The sequence below is a fragment of the Culex quinquefasciatus genome, chromosome 3 (genome assembly GCF_015732765.1).
Source record: "Culex quinquefasciatus strain JHB chromosome 3, VPISU_Cqui_1.0_pri_paternal, whole genome shotgun sequence".
NCBI lineage: Eukaryota > Metazoa > Arthropoda > Insecta > Diptera > Culicidae > Culex > Culex quinquefasciatus.
The window spans coordinates 131,747,016-131,767,820 of NC_051863.1; the positions used below are offsets into that span (position 1 = coordinate 131,747,016).

The 20,805-nt window shown below is 36.5% G+C and overlaps 1 protein-coding gene across 3 annotated transcripts in view; it reads left to right on the forward strand.

Annotated features, from left to right (window-relative positions):
• LOC6049586 (cAMP-dependent protein kinase type I regulatory subunit) overlaps positions 1–20,805 on the forward strand; it is a 115,856-nt gene that overhangs the window by 67,199 nt on the left and 27,852 nt on the right. Inside the window, exon 1 of one of the 3 annotated variants that reach the window (XM_038259956.1) lies at positions 1,188–2,099. The exons of the other annotated variants lie outside the window; for them this stretch is intronic. Within the exon in view, the coding sequence (XP_038115884.1) occupies positions 2,091–2,099 (9 nt within the window). The 5' untranslated portion in view covers positions 1,188–2,090. Of the gene's footprint in view, positions 1–1,187; positions 2,100–20,805 lie in introns of those variants that run through there. 3 annotated transcript variants of the gene reach the window in all.

Consider the following 20,805-nt stretch of genomic DNA (forward strand, 5'->3'; position numbering starts at 1 on the left):
TAAATTAAAAAAGTAGTTCTCTACAATTTCGTAAAATTTTAGCAATTTTTTAATTTTCATTTTTTGATTTGTATGAAACTTTGTCCATGCACTCCCTATGTCAAAAGAAGCAATTTTGCATAATTTCTTTTTCCATAAAAGTCTACATTATATGTGAATGTATGAAACTCCGTATCTTGAGAAAGAATTTTCTGATCGGCAAAGTTGTAGGACTTTTCAAAAAATAAGGCATGTGGAAGAAAAAATCATTTTTTTGTATTTAAGTTTTTATTTCTAAAAGTTGAATTCCCAGCACACCTTTTTTCAATTTTACCGTACCGTTTTCAAGTTTTAGCTGTTAAATATATTTGTATACCCAAAAGTTGCCCAAAAGTTTAAAATTAAACAAAAAATCTTGAAAGAAAAGCACCCATGAAAAAATATGTTTTAAAACTGATTATCCTGCAATTTTCAACTGACGATATTTCGGAAACTATTAATCCGATTTCATTGTTAAAAAATTTGATTATTTTTTTCAAATTTAAAAATTTTTAAAATCACTTTACTTTTGAAATGGTTTACAAATAGATAATTTTCCTTATTTCATAAATTAAATCAAATTCTAATATACAAGCAACCAATTAAAATGCGCTATTCTGCGTTGCATGACTGCTGCAGGCGAAAATTGCAACTATTTCTTTACAAACAAATTATGCTTATAGATTATAATTTGAATTTACTTCTTAAGATGAGAAAATGAAAAAAATCAACCCTAGTTTCGACGTTTTTAAAATCTTTGCATTTATTTTTTAGAATTTAGAAAATTAAATTCAGAATACATTGTATAAACTTATTAATGTATTTTTGATCAATTTCGACTTTTTCAACTCTTTACAAATTGTGAAATTTTGGGACCAGAGATCGGTTAGAGACGTAAAAGGTATTGAGATAGAGTGTTGATAAGCTATTGTTTTTTTCTTCATCCTATAATCTTATGACAACCCTACCGTCACTTCGTCTTCTGTTTCACTTCTTTCCCTTCCCGCGTGTGACCTGTGGTGTCACGTCTGGGTCTTGTCTCTGCTCTGCTACTGATACACTATACTCGCCAACCTACTGAGACATCGCAGTAGCACACGGCGGACGGTCTCTTTTCGTTTTGTAACAACAACAATAACAGTGTTCAGAGTTTCTTTCACACGGAAGGAGAGTCCGTCGCAACACTTTTTCTCAGTCGATTGGCGCGATTCCGGACAACCGGACGGACGACGGAGTTCCTTCGTGCAGAGAGAGAGCTAGGGCTAGCTAGTAAGGCTTCGTGAACTTTGAACCTTTTGTACTCGCGCGGTGTTGGTGGAATTTCGCGGAATTCAAGTTCAAGCGGTTCTGGCGCCGGAATTGTTGGCGGGCAAGTCTGGACTTGGGAGAATTGAGTAAATTAGCAAATATTTATCTGTGTTTGCACACGAGTCTGCGGTCGCAGTTAATTTAAATGGTAAATTGGTGGTGAAATTGGAAACAAGTGGAACAACCGCCGTTTGGGATCGCCGTTTGGAAGGGAAGGTGCAGCTGTTCAAACGTCGACCTTCGTACACACAGTCCGGCTCGACTAATCCAGTTAGTGCGGCGGCGACGTTCCTCGCGCAGAAGTTCGGTTCGCATTTTGTGAGTGAGTTCAGAAATCCAAAAGTGTCCTCTTCGGAATCCAATCCAAGTGTCCTCCAAAACCGAGGAAGAAAGTGGTGGGGCCAGGCCACCACTTGTGGGAAATATAGATCCGACACCGAGAAGAGAGTGTTTCCTATAAATAGACCACCCTCTTAAGATTTCAAAAAGATACTTGAAAGAGGGACTACTGAACGGCAGGAGGAAAAAGAGGCAGAAGTTTGTTGTGATTTTGAATGAGCCAAAGGTGCCCCGGCGGGCTAAGTGTGTGACATAGTCGGCCCGTGTAGTGGCCCGTGGTGGAATTCCAAGGAAAAGGGAGGACGAGGACACCCCTCTCTTGAAACGCCCCACCAATCGTGCGGACGTCGCGACGCACAGAGCGACAACAGCTGGTTGTAGCCGAATACCTTTGGGTAGATTTTGATCCGGAAAAGGTGAACATCATGAGTGAGGTTAGACAAAATTTCATCTACATTCAAATCTGCCTCTAAATTTGGTAAAATTTGTGATTTAGACTATTTTTGACCAAAATCTCCCTTGACTTGAGGTCGTCAGCAAGCAACACCTTAACGTCTCGAGCTTCACCAATGATCTGCTTATCTATAAATAAAAGAGTAAATTACGGCTTATGAACACAATAAAGCCAAATGATTGACCATTACGAAGGAAAGAGTGTCGGTCCGGCACTTCTCCATGTACCTAGTCCATCGGTCAAGTCAGGCAGTGAGGGCACTTTTATTTTGCTTCAATCACTGCTCGTCTATTTTGCCTCGCGCGAACTGAACTTGATTTGATGTGATGTGTGAAGTGCAGCTTGATTGGGCAATCATACAATTTGGCTGTCGGACGCAAAACGTGATGCTGCTCTTGGACCAGGGCTACAACAATGTTAGGGTTTCGTGTTGTGGCTTTGGTGATTGGAGAGCTTTTCGGAATAATAATGGTGTTTGGGTACGGATTAGAAACTTAAGACTTGTGTTTTTTTTTTAATTTTATCTTCCATAGGAAACTGAGCTACTTTTTCAAAACAAATTTGAATTTTCTCTTTAAATATACACAGAAAACAAAATCTTGGTAATATTACATCTGGGAAAGGTTACATCTTTTATGTCAGAAAAAATGTGTAATTTTACCACTTTTCTGGTGTAATGTCACTTTTTCAGTCTTAATTGAGGTAAAATTACATCATAAAAGAGGTGATATTCAACCTTCCAAAATTAAAGCTTCCAAATTTACACAATTTTTTACTGTGTAACCAAGCATCACAAAACAAAAAAAGGAGCAATCTAGTTTGTTAAAGGTCTGAGCGTAAAATAAATTTTGCATAATTTTCTGAATTTTTTTGTAATATTACACCCTGAAATGTGTAGCCCATAAGTATGGGAAACCTACTTGACCGAAATGTCAAGCTCATATGCGTTTTACCTTTCTTTTCTTCATCGTTCTGATGGCCGAGTGGGCTAAAGCGCAAGGAGCGCCAGTCCATACTGTTAGTGCTGGGTTTGAATCTCGTCGATTACAACTTTTTTGTGTTTACAAAAAATGTACATGTAGTGTGTAAAATTATCTTCTCGAAGGGGATGTTCATAATTTTGCCTGCCAGTCCCTCCAAGCTGCATATTTTGATTTTCTTCATTCCTCGATATTTTCGATATTTCGAAGCTCCCTTGGATTTTTTTGCTTTAAAAATCTCTTCCGGTTGTCAATATTTTCCCTTTCTCACGGCTTTCATTAACAATTTCTTTTGCGAAACCAAGCTTTAAAGGATGTTTGACATTTGTTTGTTTGTATTTGTTGCACAGTAAAAACGTGTAAATTTTTAAGATGTAAAATTTTGATAGTTTAATAATATTTCTTTTATGATGTACCTCAATTTTGACTGGAAAAGTTTTGAAACACTTGAAAAAGTAGTGACACATTTTTAGTAGTAAAATTACACGTTTTCTTCTGAGAAAAGATGTTTCCGTTCTCAGATGTAATATTACCGTGATCTTTTTAGTACTCTGTCGGCATGATTCTCTCCCATAGCAAGGCAAAACGAAAAAAATAATCATTTTTTTATTTCATTTTTCAATTTTTTTTGGGCCGATGCAAATTTTGTTTTTGTTTTTGTCTCTCGGCTCTGGCCGGAGTCGAGGAGGCGCAAAAAAAATAATAAAAAAAAACATAAAAAATAAATCAAAAACTAGCCATAGTCTCAACATTTGAACAGTGAAAAGAGTGTTTGAAAATTAATTTTACACAAGTTCAGTGGTTTTGCAATCATTAGTTTTCAAAAATGTAAGATTTTACGAAAAAAAAACCTTTTGCGGTATCGTACATCGAAAATCTTAAAAATTCAAAAGATTTTTGAATAATAAACAGGAACGTGAGCGGGGGATCCCCACGTTTCTTCCTCCCCTGTAGATAAAAACAATTATTGCTGTTTAAACATTCGTGCTCAAACTCAATCCACTTCAATGAATCATCTTTGCGGTAAACTTTACGCAGTTGGCCTGGCCGCTTTAACGTTTGGATGTTTCACTGCAAATGTTAATAATGAAAAGAGGATGCTAGGCGTCAACCTAAGGCATTTTCCAGGATGCCCTCGAAAGACTTGCTGCGCTAGGGTTAGATAAGAAATTCAAAAGATTTTTTAATAAGCCTAAACATGCTGAAAATGATTCTAAACGTAGAGGAATTGAATTTCCATTGAAATTTTGATGTTTTTGATTTTTTTTTTCGAGTCTTCATTTTGCATCGTTCTGTGAACTGATGATTCTCTTCTTCGATGGTCTTTTGAATATTGACAACCGGAGAGGCGACTGACTAAACTTACTTCGAATTCCGGACACTCGTTTTAGCTCATGAATCGCACAAATTCTGAATAAAATTTTAGTAATGACTCTTTTAGAAATCTAAACAATCAACACTTTGTAAAACAAATTGCTTGGATTTTTTTTGTTGGATTTAAAGAAATCAGAACCATCAATTTCTGCTTTGCTTTCGCGTTTCTTAGGAAGCCTATGAAGTGTTTCACATTTTCAGTAAACTCATATGTTAATTTTTTTTAATTGTTTTGGCATTGACTACAGCCTCCAAACTAATTTTAAATGAAAAATAATATATGATAATTCGAATTTATATCCAAACAATTGATAAAGCAAGATGAGGTGTCCGGGTTTTGAAGCGTCCGGGAATTCGAAGCTTTACCTTATTAATAGAAAAATAATAACTAATGTAGAATTAAAACGTTACTGAATCCACCGTAAGGTGGTACATAAGGTTTTTTAATGATAAAATAAAAATCTCCATCCTTCGAATGTGGAGTTTTTTTAAAGGTCCAAAAAACAATACTCAAAACAAAAATCTTTTGGGTTTGTTGGAATGGTCAGTTGATCACGCATCCAATGATGAGTCGCATGGTTGATCCGGACATCATTTCTATTAAAATATCTGAAATCCTGCTTTAAAAAAAGAGTTTAAAAACTCTTAAGTGATGATAAGTTTTAATAGGTTTGTCAGATTTTTAATCTTTTAGGCTAGGCTTTTCAATACCTTTCTTAAAATATTTAATAAGACTGGTATTCCTATAAAAATCACCATCTTTACAATGTCAAAATCGTTTTTATAGCATAACAAGCCTTACCCGACAAGCTTCGTTCTGCCTTTTTTCGTTTGTTGACATTTTTAACTTTTTTGCGTATTCAGCCACCTGTGATCAAAATTTGGTTTTACGTAACTTTTCCCATACAATCTGCAGATTTTCCGGAATCGGTGACCAAAGTTGTAACTTTTTGGCGTAAGAACCTTCCTTGGGCTTATACGAACGCAACAAAGTGCACCTCGATCCGACGCTCCTTATTGAACTGATTCGCGTTCGAACAAAACCGTCGATTTTTTTTTTATATATATATAGATATACAGCAATTCCCCACGAAAACAGCATGGAAAAAAACAAAAGTGCTCGGATCGGGCTCAAATTTTTTTTGGGGGTTCCCTGGCCGAAATAATTAGACCCGTATTTTTTTGTTTGGCCATTAGGGTGACCTACGCCGTGTTAGGGTGGTCTGAAAAATGGCCATTTTCGTCGATTTTCGCAAAAACCACTTTTTTCGAAAATCATAACTCCTCGCCATTTTAACCGATTTCAATTGTCTTATACGCAAATGAAAGGTGATAAGTCGGCCTTTCAAAGAAAAATAGTAAGAAGTTTCAAAATCTAGCCTAACATATGAAAGGGCGTATGAAACTTTAAAATGCCGTTTTGACGGTGTCTGGACCAAAGAGCCTATGTCTGGAAATATTTTATTGGATTCCCGGACATTTTACATAATATACTAAAAATGGGAGGAGTTCATTAACAGGATTCCGAGATATGATTTTTTGAAAATAAAATCCGTGTTTTTTGACGCGCCGCGCGCAAAAGCCGGAGAATGACGAAATTGGCAAAAAAACAACTTTTTTTACTAAAACTGCGATAACTTTAAAATTTCAGCGATGACCTATAGATGTTTGGGTACCAAAATTTTCGTAATTAAAAGACGCAACTTTTGGTACCCAGACATGTATAGGTTATCGCTAAAATTTTAAAGTTATCGCAGTTTTAGTGAAAAAGTTGATTTTTTGCCAATTTCGTCATTCTCCGGTTTTTGCGCGTGGCGCGTCAAAAAACACGGATTTTATTTTCAAAAAATCATATCTCGGAATCCTGTTAATGAACTCCTCCCATTTTTTAGTAAGTTATGTAAAAATGTCCGGGGAATCCGATAAAAATATTTCCAGACATAGGCTCTTTGGTCCAGACACCGTCAAAACGGCATTTTAAAGTTTCATACGCCCTTTTCATATATTAGGCTAGATTTTTGAAACTTCTTACCATTTTTCTTTGAAAGGCCGGCTTATCACCTTTCATTTGCGTATAAGACAATTGAAATCGGTTAAAATGGCGAGGAGTTATGATTTTTCGAAAAAAGTGGTTTTTGCGAAAATCGACGAAAATGGCCATTTTTCAGACCACCCTAACACGGCGTAGGTCACCCTAATGGCCAAACAAAAAAATACGGGTCTAATTATTTCAACCAGGGAACCCCCAGAAAAAAATTGATCCCGATCCGAGGACTTTTGTTTTTTTTCCATGCTGTTTTCGTGGAGAATTGCTGTATAGAGATTTAAAAAAAGAACATTGAAAGTAGTAGACTGAAAAGCTTTTTTTTTGGCTTTTTAAATTTAAAAGTTTGATGTTTCCAAAAATAGTAACATCTACCCTTCTTCAAAAGTCTCAAGCCACATTAGCTTCTCGAAAGACTTTTAATCAGTCCTCCCCCAAGTATCATACTTATTGAAATCTGATTCCAAATTGGTAGCAGTACCATTCAAGCGTATCGCAATGACAGTCATCAACGGACGTCACCGACGAAGGCCGTGATTGATTACACTTTGCGGCCATAACTTTTGGTATCGCATGACTCTCAAGGACTTAAAGCTGTTTGGATGCCTAAAATTTGCTTATCCATTTTAAATTATTTTGCTGCATTTGCATGAAAAAAAAATAGTAAAGATTGAATGCAAACTAACCAACTGGAAACCTTTCTCCAACAGTTAAGGTTGCATTAGTGTGGGATTTCCATTCCGAGGAGTTACATGCAAATTCACTCACCCCGAAAGCAATGCTCCTTGTTTTGTTTTTTATTCTTTGGAACACTGCAAGGGAGTAGTAGTTTCCTCCTGAGGAGACAGCAATCTTGAGAACAATATGCAGAATGCTTGAAGTATGCATGCAAGTGACTTCTCTTTCCAAGATAACTGACATTTGAATGGAAGGTGAAGCTTCGTCTGTGTTTGAGTTACGTGCTCAATTGGAACGTTTTTTTGTTATTTGTTTTTTATGCATCGCACTTGTTGCTCTCAAAAAAAAAAAAAAAAAAAAAAACGCAACATTGTTGAAGTTTTCAATCCAACAGAATTGACCAAAGTATCAACACTAGTTCCGTTTCGTGCTGTTTCGCGATGGTTACACCAAGTCGAGTGGCTTTCCTTTCCCACGCTACTAGAACACATCCTCAACGATCGGGGCGAGGACTTTTCAAAAGCTTTTTTCGACCTTTACCTTGTTGCATTCCGGTGCACCGTGGAAGCTCCAAGCCACTTAAAGCTAGTTTGGTGTTGCCTCTGTTAGGGGTGGTCAGTTTTTGTGCAATTGTCAAGTTCGTTATCGATTTATCAGGAAATACTTGTTTGTTAAATCAGAGCAGCTCCAATCGAAAATCTCTTCTTTTGGAACACCCCTAAAGAATTCTTCACTCATACGTTTGAAAAAAAAAATCTAAGGACTCTATCCATCGGGACTTTCAGCCTGCGGTCACGGCTCGTTTGGGATAATAGGATGCAATTGACACAGACAGATTTTTTTTCTCGAATTTCTTTTTATTTTAAATTTTAATTTTTGAGCTCCAGAAAATAACTAATCTAATTCAACATTAATTTTCTTAAAAGTTTCAAAATCTTTAAAGTTTTTTTTTCTCCGTGTTGCGTGGAAATCAGCAGTATGCTTTCAAGGTTTAACCAACTATGAACGAGGACGTGAACGTGTGGGTGTTTTGTACCGATTGGGACGCAATCTGGTGTAGCTGCAGAGTGCACTAGAGTACATGCACGCATCCTGAATGCGATCTGCTAACGGCAGATTCGGAAAAGAGAAGTGAAAAATTCCCCTTGATAGAATTGGGGTGTCAGTTTTAAAATTTTACATCAGATTTGAACAAAATACTTTACCAAATAACTCATTGCAATAAAGCAATTACAGCTCATATCTGGAATTTTGCTGATACTTTTGTACCCGACCCTCTCCGATTTCAATGAAACTTTATAGAAATGTTATCCTAGGCTTATATAAGCCATTTTTGTGTATATGAAGCCAATTGCACTCGGAAATTACATTTGAGAAAGCGTACGTTATTTAAATATTTTTGTATTTTGTAATTTTAAAATTACTTTATCTCGAAGCCGTTGCATCCTATCAAAAAGTGGTCAAAGAAAAACTTTTAGGAAATCGGACGGGATTTCTGAAAAAATACACTGAAAGAAAAATACTCGCTTCTTTTATGAGATTTTTCAATTTTTAAGTTTAATTTTAAGGTCACGATCTATTTTCGTTCTAAATTTTTAAGGAAATAGCCTAAAATGTTACAAAAAGTCTCACAAAAAAGGCAGGATGGAATGTTTCTCCTAAAAAAATACAAAAATCATTTACTAAACAGGGAGATTTGTTGAAAAATATATAATGTTGTCTCTTTGCATTGGAGCAATTATCTACGAAATCGGCAGGTTTCGACTTTGTGGGGGCTTTCCATATCGCTCCCGAAATTCTCCAAGAAAATCAATCTGCTGATGATTTTTTTGTGAATTTCCTTGTCAACATCACTTAAAAATATGTATTTCACTGTTTTTACACACATTACCCACACAGCAAAAAATCCGATGGTAAAATCGCATGCAAAAGCACCTTCGTCAAAATAAAAACTTAATATTACACACTGCATGTACACTTTTTGTAAACACAAAAAAGTTGCCACCGACGGGATTCATACCCAGCACCAACAGTAAGGACTGGCGCCTTAGTCCGCTCGGCCATCAGACCGATGAAGAATGGAAAGGATAAACGCATATATGAGCTTGACATTTCGGTCAAGTAGGTTTCCCATACTGATGGGCTACATATTTCAGGGTGTAAAATCACATAAAATTGTATAAAATAATGCAATATTCATTTTACACCCAGGCCTTTTACACGCAGCTGGATTACTACTTTTTTAGCTCTACAAAATGTGACAGGTTATTTTTCGACGTGTGACGTTACGCAAGTGTAGTAGTGAAAAAGATGTTTCGCCGAATAATCAAAATGATGATTTTTTTAGATTCCTTTTACCGATCTTTCGAACACGTGAGAGGAGAGCCATGCTCCCTTCGGATTTTTTCTCTTGATGAACGTCTAAAGATTTTCTTTTGATGATGATTATTCCATCGCTGGTTGTAGGTATTGATGAGGACTGTTCAGAAAAAAATAGATACACTGATTTTTTTTAAATTTCTAATTTTTTTTTGATTTTCGAAAAAATGTATATGTTTTTGGGGACCAAAAACCGCAACTTTTGAGCCATAGAGAAGAACGGTCAAAAATTTTGCCGCCTAGTTTGAATTTCTGAAAAAAAAAGTGATTTCTGGAAAAAAAACATCTTATTCGGGTCATTCTCCGCCAACTCACACAGCAGTTTCAAAACTTTTTTTTCGTAAAATCGCGATAACTCGTGATGGTTACAAGCAAACTCCTTTTGTCTATATATCAAAACTTTTGTAAGTGTCTGTTCTACAACTTTGTAGAACATTGTTGCACACTCAAAAATAGCCCTGCAAAGTTAGAAAAAACACGAAATTTTAAAATGAAAATTTTTGTTCAAAAATTTAGAATCTAAATGAATGATCCTTCTGGGTTAATGTAGAATCGAAAAGTACATTAAATTTCCCATAAAATTACATGTTCCAAAAATTCACGAGACATAAAAAACGGACCTCGGATTCGTGATTGGGGACAAAAGTTACCCCTTGGGACAAAGTTTCACCCAAATCGAAAAGGGGTCGGGGCAACTTTTCCCGATTTCGTGTGAGTTGGTAGAGAATTACCCATACATAAAAAAAAAATTGACCTAATTTTTTGATGTGAATGTTTATTTGCAATCGAAAAGAGCTTTACATTTTTTATTTGATAAGGTTCAAGATATAGCCGCCGATAGTTTGATTTTTGAGATACAGCGGCTTAAAGAAAAAGAAATAGGAAAATTGAAGATTTCTAGGTCTTGGGTTAGCAACCCATCATTTTATAATGCCGATGTCTCAGCAACTAATGGTCTGATGTTCAATGTTAAAAAATGAAACATTCGTGAAATTTTACGATCTTTTCGAAAACAATATTTTCATTTTTTTTTAATCAAGACTAACTTCTCAAAAGGGCAAAATATTGAATGTTTGGCCCTTAAGTGATCATGACTTGAGACAGAAATGTCAGTTCTTAAATGTTAGATGTTCTCTTGAACAATTTCTAAAAATGACATGAAATTTTTGAGAAGGGTAAACGACCACCAGTTTATATTCTGCCGTTAAATTGATTTATTAATGGGTCATCGCAATTATTCGGACTACGTTCGTACGTCCGGCCATAAAGAAATCAACAGCAGATGCCCACGATCTGCGTTACGATCAGCAGCTCTCTTGGAGCACTAAATTAGTCAGCTTAAAATAGTTTATTAAAATAGTGTTCGCGCTTTTGGGGTGCCCAAACAATTTGAACTGTTAATTTAAAAAAAAAACACTATGAATTAAATTTAAAAAAAATATTAGCAAAATACATCGCATTTTATTCTTTCCAGTACTGCCCACCATTGAAAAAACGGCTAATATCCACTTTTGGCAAAAACGAGATAATAGCACCAGATGGTAGAGGATGTTCCAACGCATCTTCTGGAACTAGAATTTTAATGAAATAGTGTTTAGACTTGGCTGCCGATGCGAAAAACCAAACGGCTAATATGCCACTCTTATGGAAAATTGCCTTGACGGAGATTTTGTGACAAACATTAAAACGCGTTTTTCTCGGAATACTTGATTTGGCATAATAGCCGAATTTTCAATTATGGGCAGAGTAGGGGTATTTTTTTTTTGTTTTAAAATCATCAAAAATAAGATTCTAACCCAAAAAGTTAGTAGCGATGTGATGAAAAACATCGCATCTCAAATAACTTCTAACCCCAAATTCAATCATCCTCTGTTCGTGTACAAAATTGTTGACCATTCTTTGAACGTTAGGATCTCATTTTTGGCTACGATGAGACATAAGCAACGCCACCTACGGAAAAAACGCTTATGCGACGTTTTTGCCTTCCTCACCTCAATGAGGAAAGGCTATAAAATCACTCGAAAATTGAACTTCTTTATTCGACCTCGTAGACCCACCTTCACGTATACCTTTCGACTCAGAATCAAATTCCGAACAAATGTCTGTGCGTGTGTATGTCTGTAAGTCCGTGCACCGAAATATATGCACACGATTATCTCCGGACTGGCTGAACCGATTTGGACCATTTTGGTCTCATTCGATCCGTCTTGGGGTCCCACAAGACCCTAGTTAATATTATGAAGTTTAGAAAAGTACTTCAAAAGCTATGGTAAAAAAACGTTTTTGGCTAAACTTCGGAAGATTGTAAAAAGGGTGATTTTTATAAGAAATTCCATCATGCTATACATTGTTAGAAAGGTATTTGAAAGACCTTTCCAACGCGTTTAAAAGATTACAGATCTGACACCCCCATCAAAAGTTACGAGCACTCAAGTGTTATTTATACACCTTTTTTAGGCCGGATCTCAAATATTTTGATGAAAAAGTTGTCCGGATCTAACATGCGACCCATCGTTGGATAGATAATCAAAAGATCTTTCCAACAAGCCTAAAAGGTTGAAGATCTGACAACCCTATCAAAAGTTATAGGTACTTTAGTTTTTTTATGCACTTTTTTTTGAGGCTTGTTCTCAGATATTTTGATAAAAAATAAGTGTTATATACTTTTTTGAGGCTGTGTTGTGTGTTCACTTTATGAATGCGAGGAAGGCACCAACCACCTGAAGGTGGATTAAATAACGCTGTTTTTTTTTCAATTCAAATTTGGCACCCCAACAGTGACCATCGCCCCGTGTCGTTTGGCGAACCACCGATCCTACTTTTTATTGACGCAGCCTGGCACAACGTGACACATTGCATTGTCTCCGCGCCGGGAAGCGGCCAATTTCGCGAACCAACAACCCATGTTTTTAACAAATTGAGGGGCACGCGCGCGTCTCAAGTGGCCCCTCGTCGCAGACAAGTGGCCAAGGTTTTTGAGGATTTAAAGGTGGGAGCGGAATGGCGGCTGACCAAATCATAGAATTTTCAGAGGAGACATCTCAGAAACTTGTCTGTGGATATTTACAATTTTTAACCTATAAGTTTCAAAAACCTTGGTTGGCGTCCCAAACAGATGAATGACACTCTCTGAGTGACGTCGCCGCCGCTGCGGACTTGAGTGTCTATCAAAGTTATGCGCGTTCTGAAGAACGGGGTGGTGACGGCTAATCAACTGTCACTTGTCGCGACCCCCACACCCCGCAGATTGTGTTGGATATCTCGGGAAAGCGAAACCAAAATTGCGGTGTATAATCCAAACAACAACATGTTGTGACATCCCATCACGCTATTACCTCACACATCGAAAACGACTCCAGTTAACGAGCTGACAATGGGGAGGACCAATTTGTTAATTGAGTTTTCGATTAGCCTTTCGGTATTGCTGCATTGAGATCAACCGAGACTAAACTAGCCTGGTAAATAGCCATTGTGATGGTTTCAAGTTCCCCATGACACACACACATCTACACGTCCTTATCGCTCCGGACATCACCTCTTGCACGTGCTACACCTTGAACCAGCGGAGAAGCAGTTTTTGCGTCTTGTCTTCGGTAGCCGATACAAGGTTTGTTATCGTGCTATCCGTCACATGAGCTGGAAGTTCGATGTTTTTTTTTTTCGTTGTGTCATCGCAAAAGCGGCGGTTGCGGTGAACGTTCTGCGGGCGTAATCGAAGTATCGCGTTGCGAAGACTTTCCAGATTGTACTAAGCTCATTACCGGGAGGCATCGAAGAAGTCTTGAATGAGGGATTATTTTGCAACTAAGTTATGCATGGTATGTTTTTAGAAGTAATCGATATCTGTGAGGGTTGTAAGTTCTTTCAATTACCTTTTCAAAGGGCTGATTTATAGTAACACTCAAACAAATCTAAATATTGGTATTTCTCCCTCGCAAACAACAAACCAAAATCAGAATAATTCAATCAACCCTCAAACCAGCGAAACACTCTAAACTAGTTCAAGAAATCCCTTCGATTTGACAAAATGGCGTAAATTTTGCAAAACTTTTTTTCTTCTGCAATATGGGACTGTTCGCCCTCGGGCTGTGACAGATTCAGCAGACCCCGGCTAAAGTTTAAATTGATGCGGAAAATCTTCCGGCCCGTCGGACCAGAAGTGAGGTGAAATTGAATAAATAAAGTTTATACCCGGGAAAGTGTGTGTTCCCCATAAGAAAGGGAGAGGGGTGTGTCGATACAATGTGTGAAGATAAGGGTGGATGATTTCTCAACAATCACTCATCATTTATTCGTAAAAGTTACGTCATACGTTGGTGAAAATCGGAAAACTTGAAACATTTGCAGGTATAAAAAACCGGGTAATTTTGCATCTGGGAATGATGACAGATTTGTTGATTTGTTGTCAGAAAAAAGTTGAATTTTACCTCTGGTAATGTGTAAATTAACCTCCGGCATACGCAAGAAAATAAAAAGTTTGATTTTAAAAATCAAACTGTCGATATTAGGATGTAACAACAATGAGTTTTTAGTGGTCATTCAGGGGCTTGTTCCGGTGGAAAAAAAAATCTCATTTTTGTTACATTTTTGTTGTGTTCCAGCTTACTAATTCCGCGCCCCAACTCACACGGCCAACTTGCCGCCAAGGTACCCGATTTTCGGTTCAAAGATCAGAAATCACTCACTCATTGCCGGACGAATCATTGCCGACTGGAGCGCGCAACCATTCACGAGCGAACACGACCAGCTAGCTGCCAGCGCTTTGGCCAATCGCCTCACACAGCGAAACAAATACTTCATGAATTTCTTTGCCTATTCCGTCCGTCGACCCTAGTCACGAATATGTTCAGAGAGGAGAGAATCTAATAAAATACCAGCGAGGTAATCACTTGACACAGTTTGCTGTCAATTTATAATTGGCATGGTTGAAATTGCGTTGTAAAACGTGTCCTTGCAAAAGATAACATTGATAAATGATCAAAGCAAAGCCGATCGCCGATTATTTCGAGTCAGCTTTGAGCGATAGAACGCAATCGGTCTCTCTCGTCTCTCTGAGTTATCGCTGTACTACCCGATTGGAGTGAGAGGGAAAGCAAAGAGAGAGTATTCAGTAGCGATTGGTGTGATAGTGACAAACGGTAGGAAACGGTCAGCGCAGTTTTTCGTCGCGTTCGATTTGTGATCGCGCGTGAATGAGTCCTTTTTGGAGCAATCAGAAACCTTGCTTGCCGCTGTGAAAACTAGAAGATTTTCACATTACCAAAGGTATAAAAAAACTTTTTTTTCTGAAAGCAAATCTGTCATCATCCTAGATGTAATATTACCATGATATTTTTTTGCGATTGTCCACGCTCCATTTGTATGGACGGTTGTCCATAAAAGAAAATATGGATTGTGTCACGTTCCCCAGAAATCCATTCCCCAGAATGAACCGTTCCCCAGAAAACCAATGCCCAGAATGTAGCGTTCCCCAGAAATATGTATCGTAGTGATTATTATTAGTTGGGTAATTCTCTACCAACTCACACGAAATCGGGAAAAGTTGCCCCGACCCCTCTTCGATTTGCGTGAAACTTTGTCCTAAGGGGTAACTTTTGTCCCTGATTACGAATCCGAGGTCCGTTTTTTGATATCTCGCGACGGAGGGGCGGTACGACCCCTTCCATTTTTGAACATGCGAAAAAAGAGGTGTTTTTCAAAAATTTGTAGCCTGAAACGGTGATGAGATAGAAATTAGGTGTCAAAGGGACTTTTATGTAAAATTAGACGCCCGATTTGATGGCGTACTCAGAATTCCGAAAAAACGTATTTTTCATCGAAAAAAACACTAAAAAAGTTTTAAAAATTCTCCCATTTTCCGTTACTCAACTGTAAAAATTTTTGGAACATGTCATTTTATGGGAAATTTAATGTACTTTTCCAATCTACATTGACCCAGAAGGGTCATTTTTTCATTTAGAACAAAATTTTTCATTTTAAAATTTCGTGTTTTTTCTAACTTTGCAGGGTTGTTTTTTAGAGTGTAACAATGTTCTACAAAGTTGTAGAGCAGACAATTACAAAAATTTTGATGTATAGACATAAGGGGTTTGCTTATAAACATCACGAGTTATCGCGATTTTACGAAAAAAAGTTTTGAAAAAGTTGGTCGTCATCGATCATGGCCGTTCATGGTCACCCGCGACAGACACGGACGACGAAACAAAGAGAAACGCAAAAAGTAACTTTTTCAAAACTTTTTTTCGTAAAATCGCGATAACTTGTGATGTTTATAAGCAAACCCCTTATGTCTATGTATCAAAATTTTTGTAATTGTCTGCTCTAAAACTTTGTAGAACATTGTTACACTCTAAAAAATAACCCTGCAAAGTTAGAAAAAACACGAAATTTTAAAATGAAAAATTTTGTTCTAAATGAAAAAATGACCCTTCTGGGTCAATGTAGATTCGAAAAGTACATTAAATTTCCCATAAAATGACATGCTCCAAATTTTTTTACAGTCGAGTAACGGAAAATGGGAGAATTTTTAAAACTTTTTTAGTGTTTTTTTCGATGAAAAATACGTTTTTTCGGAATTCTGAGTACGCCATCAAATCGGGCGTCTAATTTTACATAAAAGCCCCTTTGACACCAGATTTCTATCTTATCACCTTTTCATTTTTCGCATTCGCATTCGCATGGAGATGGTGATCTTAGCGGGTTGCAGACTGGATTTCGTCATGTATGTGTGATAATTGTCCAGCTCCGGCTGCTTAGAAATTGATTAGAGGGAATTAAAACCAATTCTACCAGAACAGGACAGGTAGCACCATGAAAGCCATCCATTGCCGGCCGCTCCCATCTCCACCATTCACCGGGAGAGGAATAAGGATTAGGAGCACGGGAAGTGTTGATGCTGAACTTACTTAGAAAAAGGTAGCGAAACCGCAGGCTCTTTTTCCCAACCTTATTGTGGAACTCGATCAAACTGACCATTTGATCAAATTTAATCGAATTTAAACAACAAGGATGCGTAAATGTCGCGTGGAGTTGGTAGTTGTGATGGGTAAAGGTCTGGGATTCGCCCTAAGCAAGCGATACGACCATTGGCATAAATGAAGTTAACTGTTAGATTTTTATTCTCAAGGCAAGCAATCGGATGCTGCTGTTGAGACAATTCCCGGTTAGATTAAGTGGGGTTTTATTATTTTAACAGGGTTGAAAATTTATTCTCAAAGCAAGCAGTCGGATGATGTATTTTATATTTTTATCCCGGCGCGAATATTTGTTTGAGATCTAATCTTAGACAGCCGGCTGTGGAAAGATATGATCCATGCGCCTAAATTTCAATCATCATTTAATCCAAAACGATTCATTTTTTTTAGTTAACGCAAAGATGAAGTTATAAATACAAAATAATCTAGTAAATAAATAAGTCGAGAATTCGCAAGTGTTAAATTCAATAACCATGACGCGTGCCTTGTTAAGTACTTTAACATTAATTATTGATTAATTCTACTAACTCTTATTTTGAATGGCGGAAAATGCAATTGCAGCGAGTGAAAGAACAAGCATTCCGGTTCAACGACCAATCAGATTCGAACGAGATACGCGTACTTTTGTGAATCAATTGTAGATTTTTTCCCTGAATGTCTGAAAATTAGAACTATTGTAACAACAACACAATCACACCATTCTTCATACATTAATGAATCATTTTGAAAACTATTTATTTTATTTATTTTTTTGCTAAAGCGTTCCATTTGTCATGCATTTTGGCTAATAAAAAGCGCCTCAATTTTCGCACAAAATTGAATAAATATTGATAGAAAATTTGCGTTGAATAATTTTAGCATTGAAATTTAATTATATCATCTGCTTTTAATTAAAACATGATCATTTATTTTACCAGTGCACATTAAAGTAAAATGTTGTATGCAAGTTTTAAACCAACCTTGCCAAAACGAAAAAAAACCATGATCCATTCAACTGACAGTAAAGATTCAACCAACCACACTCTCTCATTCTCATTTTCGCACTCACACTACACGACTACCTACACATAAAAACCAACACCAATACACTATCACAAATTCAGAACGAGCTCACCGAGTTTCTCATGCGCCGTCCAAATCCATAGCCGACGAGATGCTAGCAGGTTTCGTCGTTGGGGGGACGAGCTCCCACTCCCCAAGCTAGCACCGCAGCACGGCACCGTCGGGAAAGCCACGTCATCGCACCGCAGCATGAAACAGCTTCTAAAACCTCGTGGTCAACACCCGGCACACACACCTTCAGAATGCAAAACATTCTTTTAATCACCCACGACTGTGTTCGTTCCCATCCACCCACACACAATCCCTCGCACACACCGGACTGCAACGATCCCTCATCGTTACTCCTGTATTCCTGCGAGCACCGTGCACCAACTCTCTCCACGAGCACAACCGTCTTGCACAAGCCGGAACACAAACCGCCTTTTTGCGAAAAACACTGACGTAAGAGACCACGAAACGAAGGGGACTGGTTTTCCATTCAAAAACCCACAGCTTCAAAATTATTTGAACAGAAAATCTTCAAAATAGATCGAGAAGAACAAATAACACTACTTCACTCATTGCCACCCCAACCACCACCCTTTGTCACGATGCACTAGTTACACACACAAAACAACATTCTGGCAGCTCCAACACCATCAAATGAGACTTGCGGACGAAGAGAGAGCTCTCTCTTACTCTCTCACGAACTGTAACAGCTCGAGAAAAGAAAAAAAAAACATGGCTGCTTCGGCAAAATTAGCACTTGCCCCAAAGTTAAACACGTTTTTATCACTAAAACAATGCGAATTTCACGAGAACTCCATTGCGAATGCATGGAGGATTATATTAATAAATACTTCTGCACGATTTTTAGTCGGAACTCTGCATAATTCACACCGAAAAACTATTTCCAACCACGCCCGACGTCGAACCGAACCGAACCACACGAAGGCACACGAGCCAATACATTTCTATCTTATCACCTTTTCAGGCTGAAAATTATTGAAAAACATCTCTTTTTTCGCATGTTCAAAAATGGAAGGGGTCGTACCGCCCCTCCGTCACGAGATATCAAAAAACGGACCTCGGATTCGTGATCAGGGACAACAGTTACCCCTTAGGACAAAGTTTCACGCAAATCGAAGAGGGGTCGGGGCAACTGCTGTGTGAGTTGGTGGAGAATTACCCAGTTATTTCCAAAATTTCCAAAATTTCCAAAATTTCCAAAATTTCCAAAATTTCCAAAATTTCCAAAATTTCCAAAATTTCCAAATTTTACAAAATTTACAAAATTTACAAAATTTACAAAATTTACAAAAATTACAAAATTTACAAAATTTACAAAATTTACAAAATTTACAAAATTTACAAAATTTACAAAATTTACAAAATTTACAAAATTTACAAAATTTACAAAATTTACAAAATTTACAAAATTTACAAAATTTACAAAATTTACAAAATTTACAAAATTTACAAAATTTACAAAATTTACAAAATTTACAAAATTTACAAAATTTACAAAATTTACAAAATTTACAAAATTTACAAAATTTACAAAATTTACAAAATTTACAAAATTTACAAAATTTACAAAATTTACAAAATTTACAAAATTTACAAAATTTACAAAATTTACAAAATTTACAAAATTTTCAAAATTTTTAAAAAATTTTAAATTTCCAAAATTTCAAAAAACATCAAAAATTTCAAAAAATTTGGAAATTTTCCAAATTTTTTAAAGCTTCCAAAATTTTCAAAATTTTCAAAATTTTTAAAATTTCCAAAATTTTTAAAAAAAATTAAAAAATGTAAATTTCATAATTTTTTTTTATTTCAAAATTTTAATAAAAAAATTTCTCATTAATTTTGAAATTTAGAATTTTTTTGAGAATTTTAAAAATGTTTTTATTTATGACATTTTTGAAGCTTTGGTTTTTTTAGTCTTACCATTGACAATTTACGATCGTAAAATTTAGGCCCAAGTGCAACAATCACCACGTTAACTTGTGTCAGCAGTTATTACAAGACTAGAAAGTTTTCTCTTTTTTAAAGAAGGGAAAACTCTACTGACTGACACAAGTTGAGTTTTACCTTATGTACCTATGTATAACCTTGTGATAACTGCTGACACGAGTTTAAGATTCCCTTCTTTAAGTAAGGGACGAATTCTTGACCACTTACACAACTTTTAAAATTTGTTATCACTAGTCAAGAGAGTTTTTCCTTATGGAAACAAGAAAGAAAACAAGAAAAAAAAAACTTTAAAGCGAAAATTCAACTTCTGTTATCAGTTATCACAAGTCAAGACAGTTTTCCCTTCATTAAAGAAGGTGAAATTCAACTTGTGTCAGGAGACCTTCTTAAAAAAAGGAAAAATTAATCAGTTATTGTAAGTCAAGAGAGTTTTCCTCTCCAAAAAAAGATAAATTAAATTTTTGACACCTTAAAACAAATTTAGAAAATCTTCTTTAAAGCGATTCTAATAATGTTTTTTGTTGAAAATTTAAATCATCATGCAAAAAGAGCAATATGCCAAAGGTCTAATATGTCAAATGGAATTATACCAAATGACACCCATAATCAAATTTTAATTTTAACAGGCATTTTTCTTCTTTGCTAAATAAAAATAGCATTTACGGAAAAACAAAAAATAAAAAGAAACTGCAATTTATTCGGCATTTGTATAAAAAATTTAACATGACTGAAAAGAAGGGAAAATCTTAGAATAATAGAACGAGTAAAAGGCCGAATTTACATTTTCTGTTATTTTATCAAGACAACGTTGTCAAATTATTAATTAATTAATTCGGTTTTATTGGTGAATAATCAAGATACAATCAGTTCTTTTGCAATTCATAACAGAGTTTTGGAGTTCCTTTCAGCTGTGTGTTGCATCATAATCCATTTTGGAACAATTATTTCTATAACTAAGGCACTAACAGGAGCAAGAAAAATTTAAAAAAAAAAACTTGCTAAAATTGCAAAGGAAAGGGGAAAGAAAGAGAAAAAGCTTATAACTAAATCACAGTATTTAATCATTTGTAGATGTGCTTGATCATCAGCTCCCCAAGGGCCAGGAATTGCTCCGCCTTGTTACGGCAAGTCCGGAACCGCGTCATCATCTCCCCCGCGAGAGCAAAGAACTCCGGCAGGGTAAAGAGATCTTCCCCGGTGACTTCTTGCTGGGCCGCATTGCCGCTACCGGCAGCA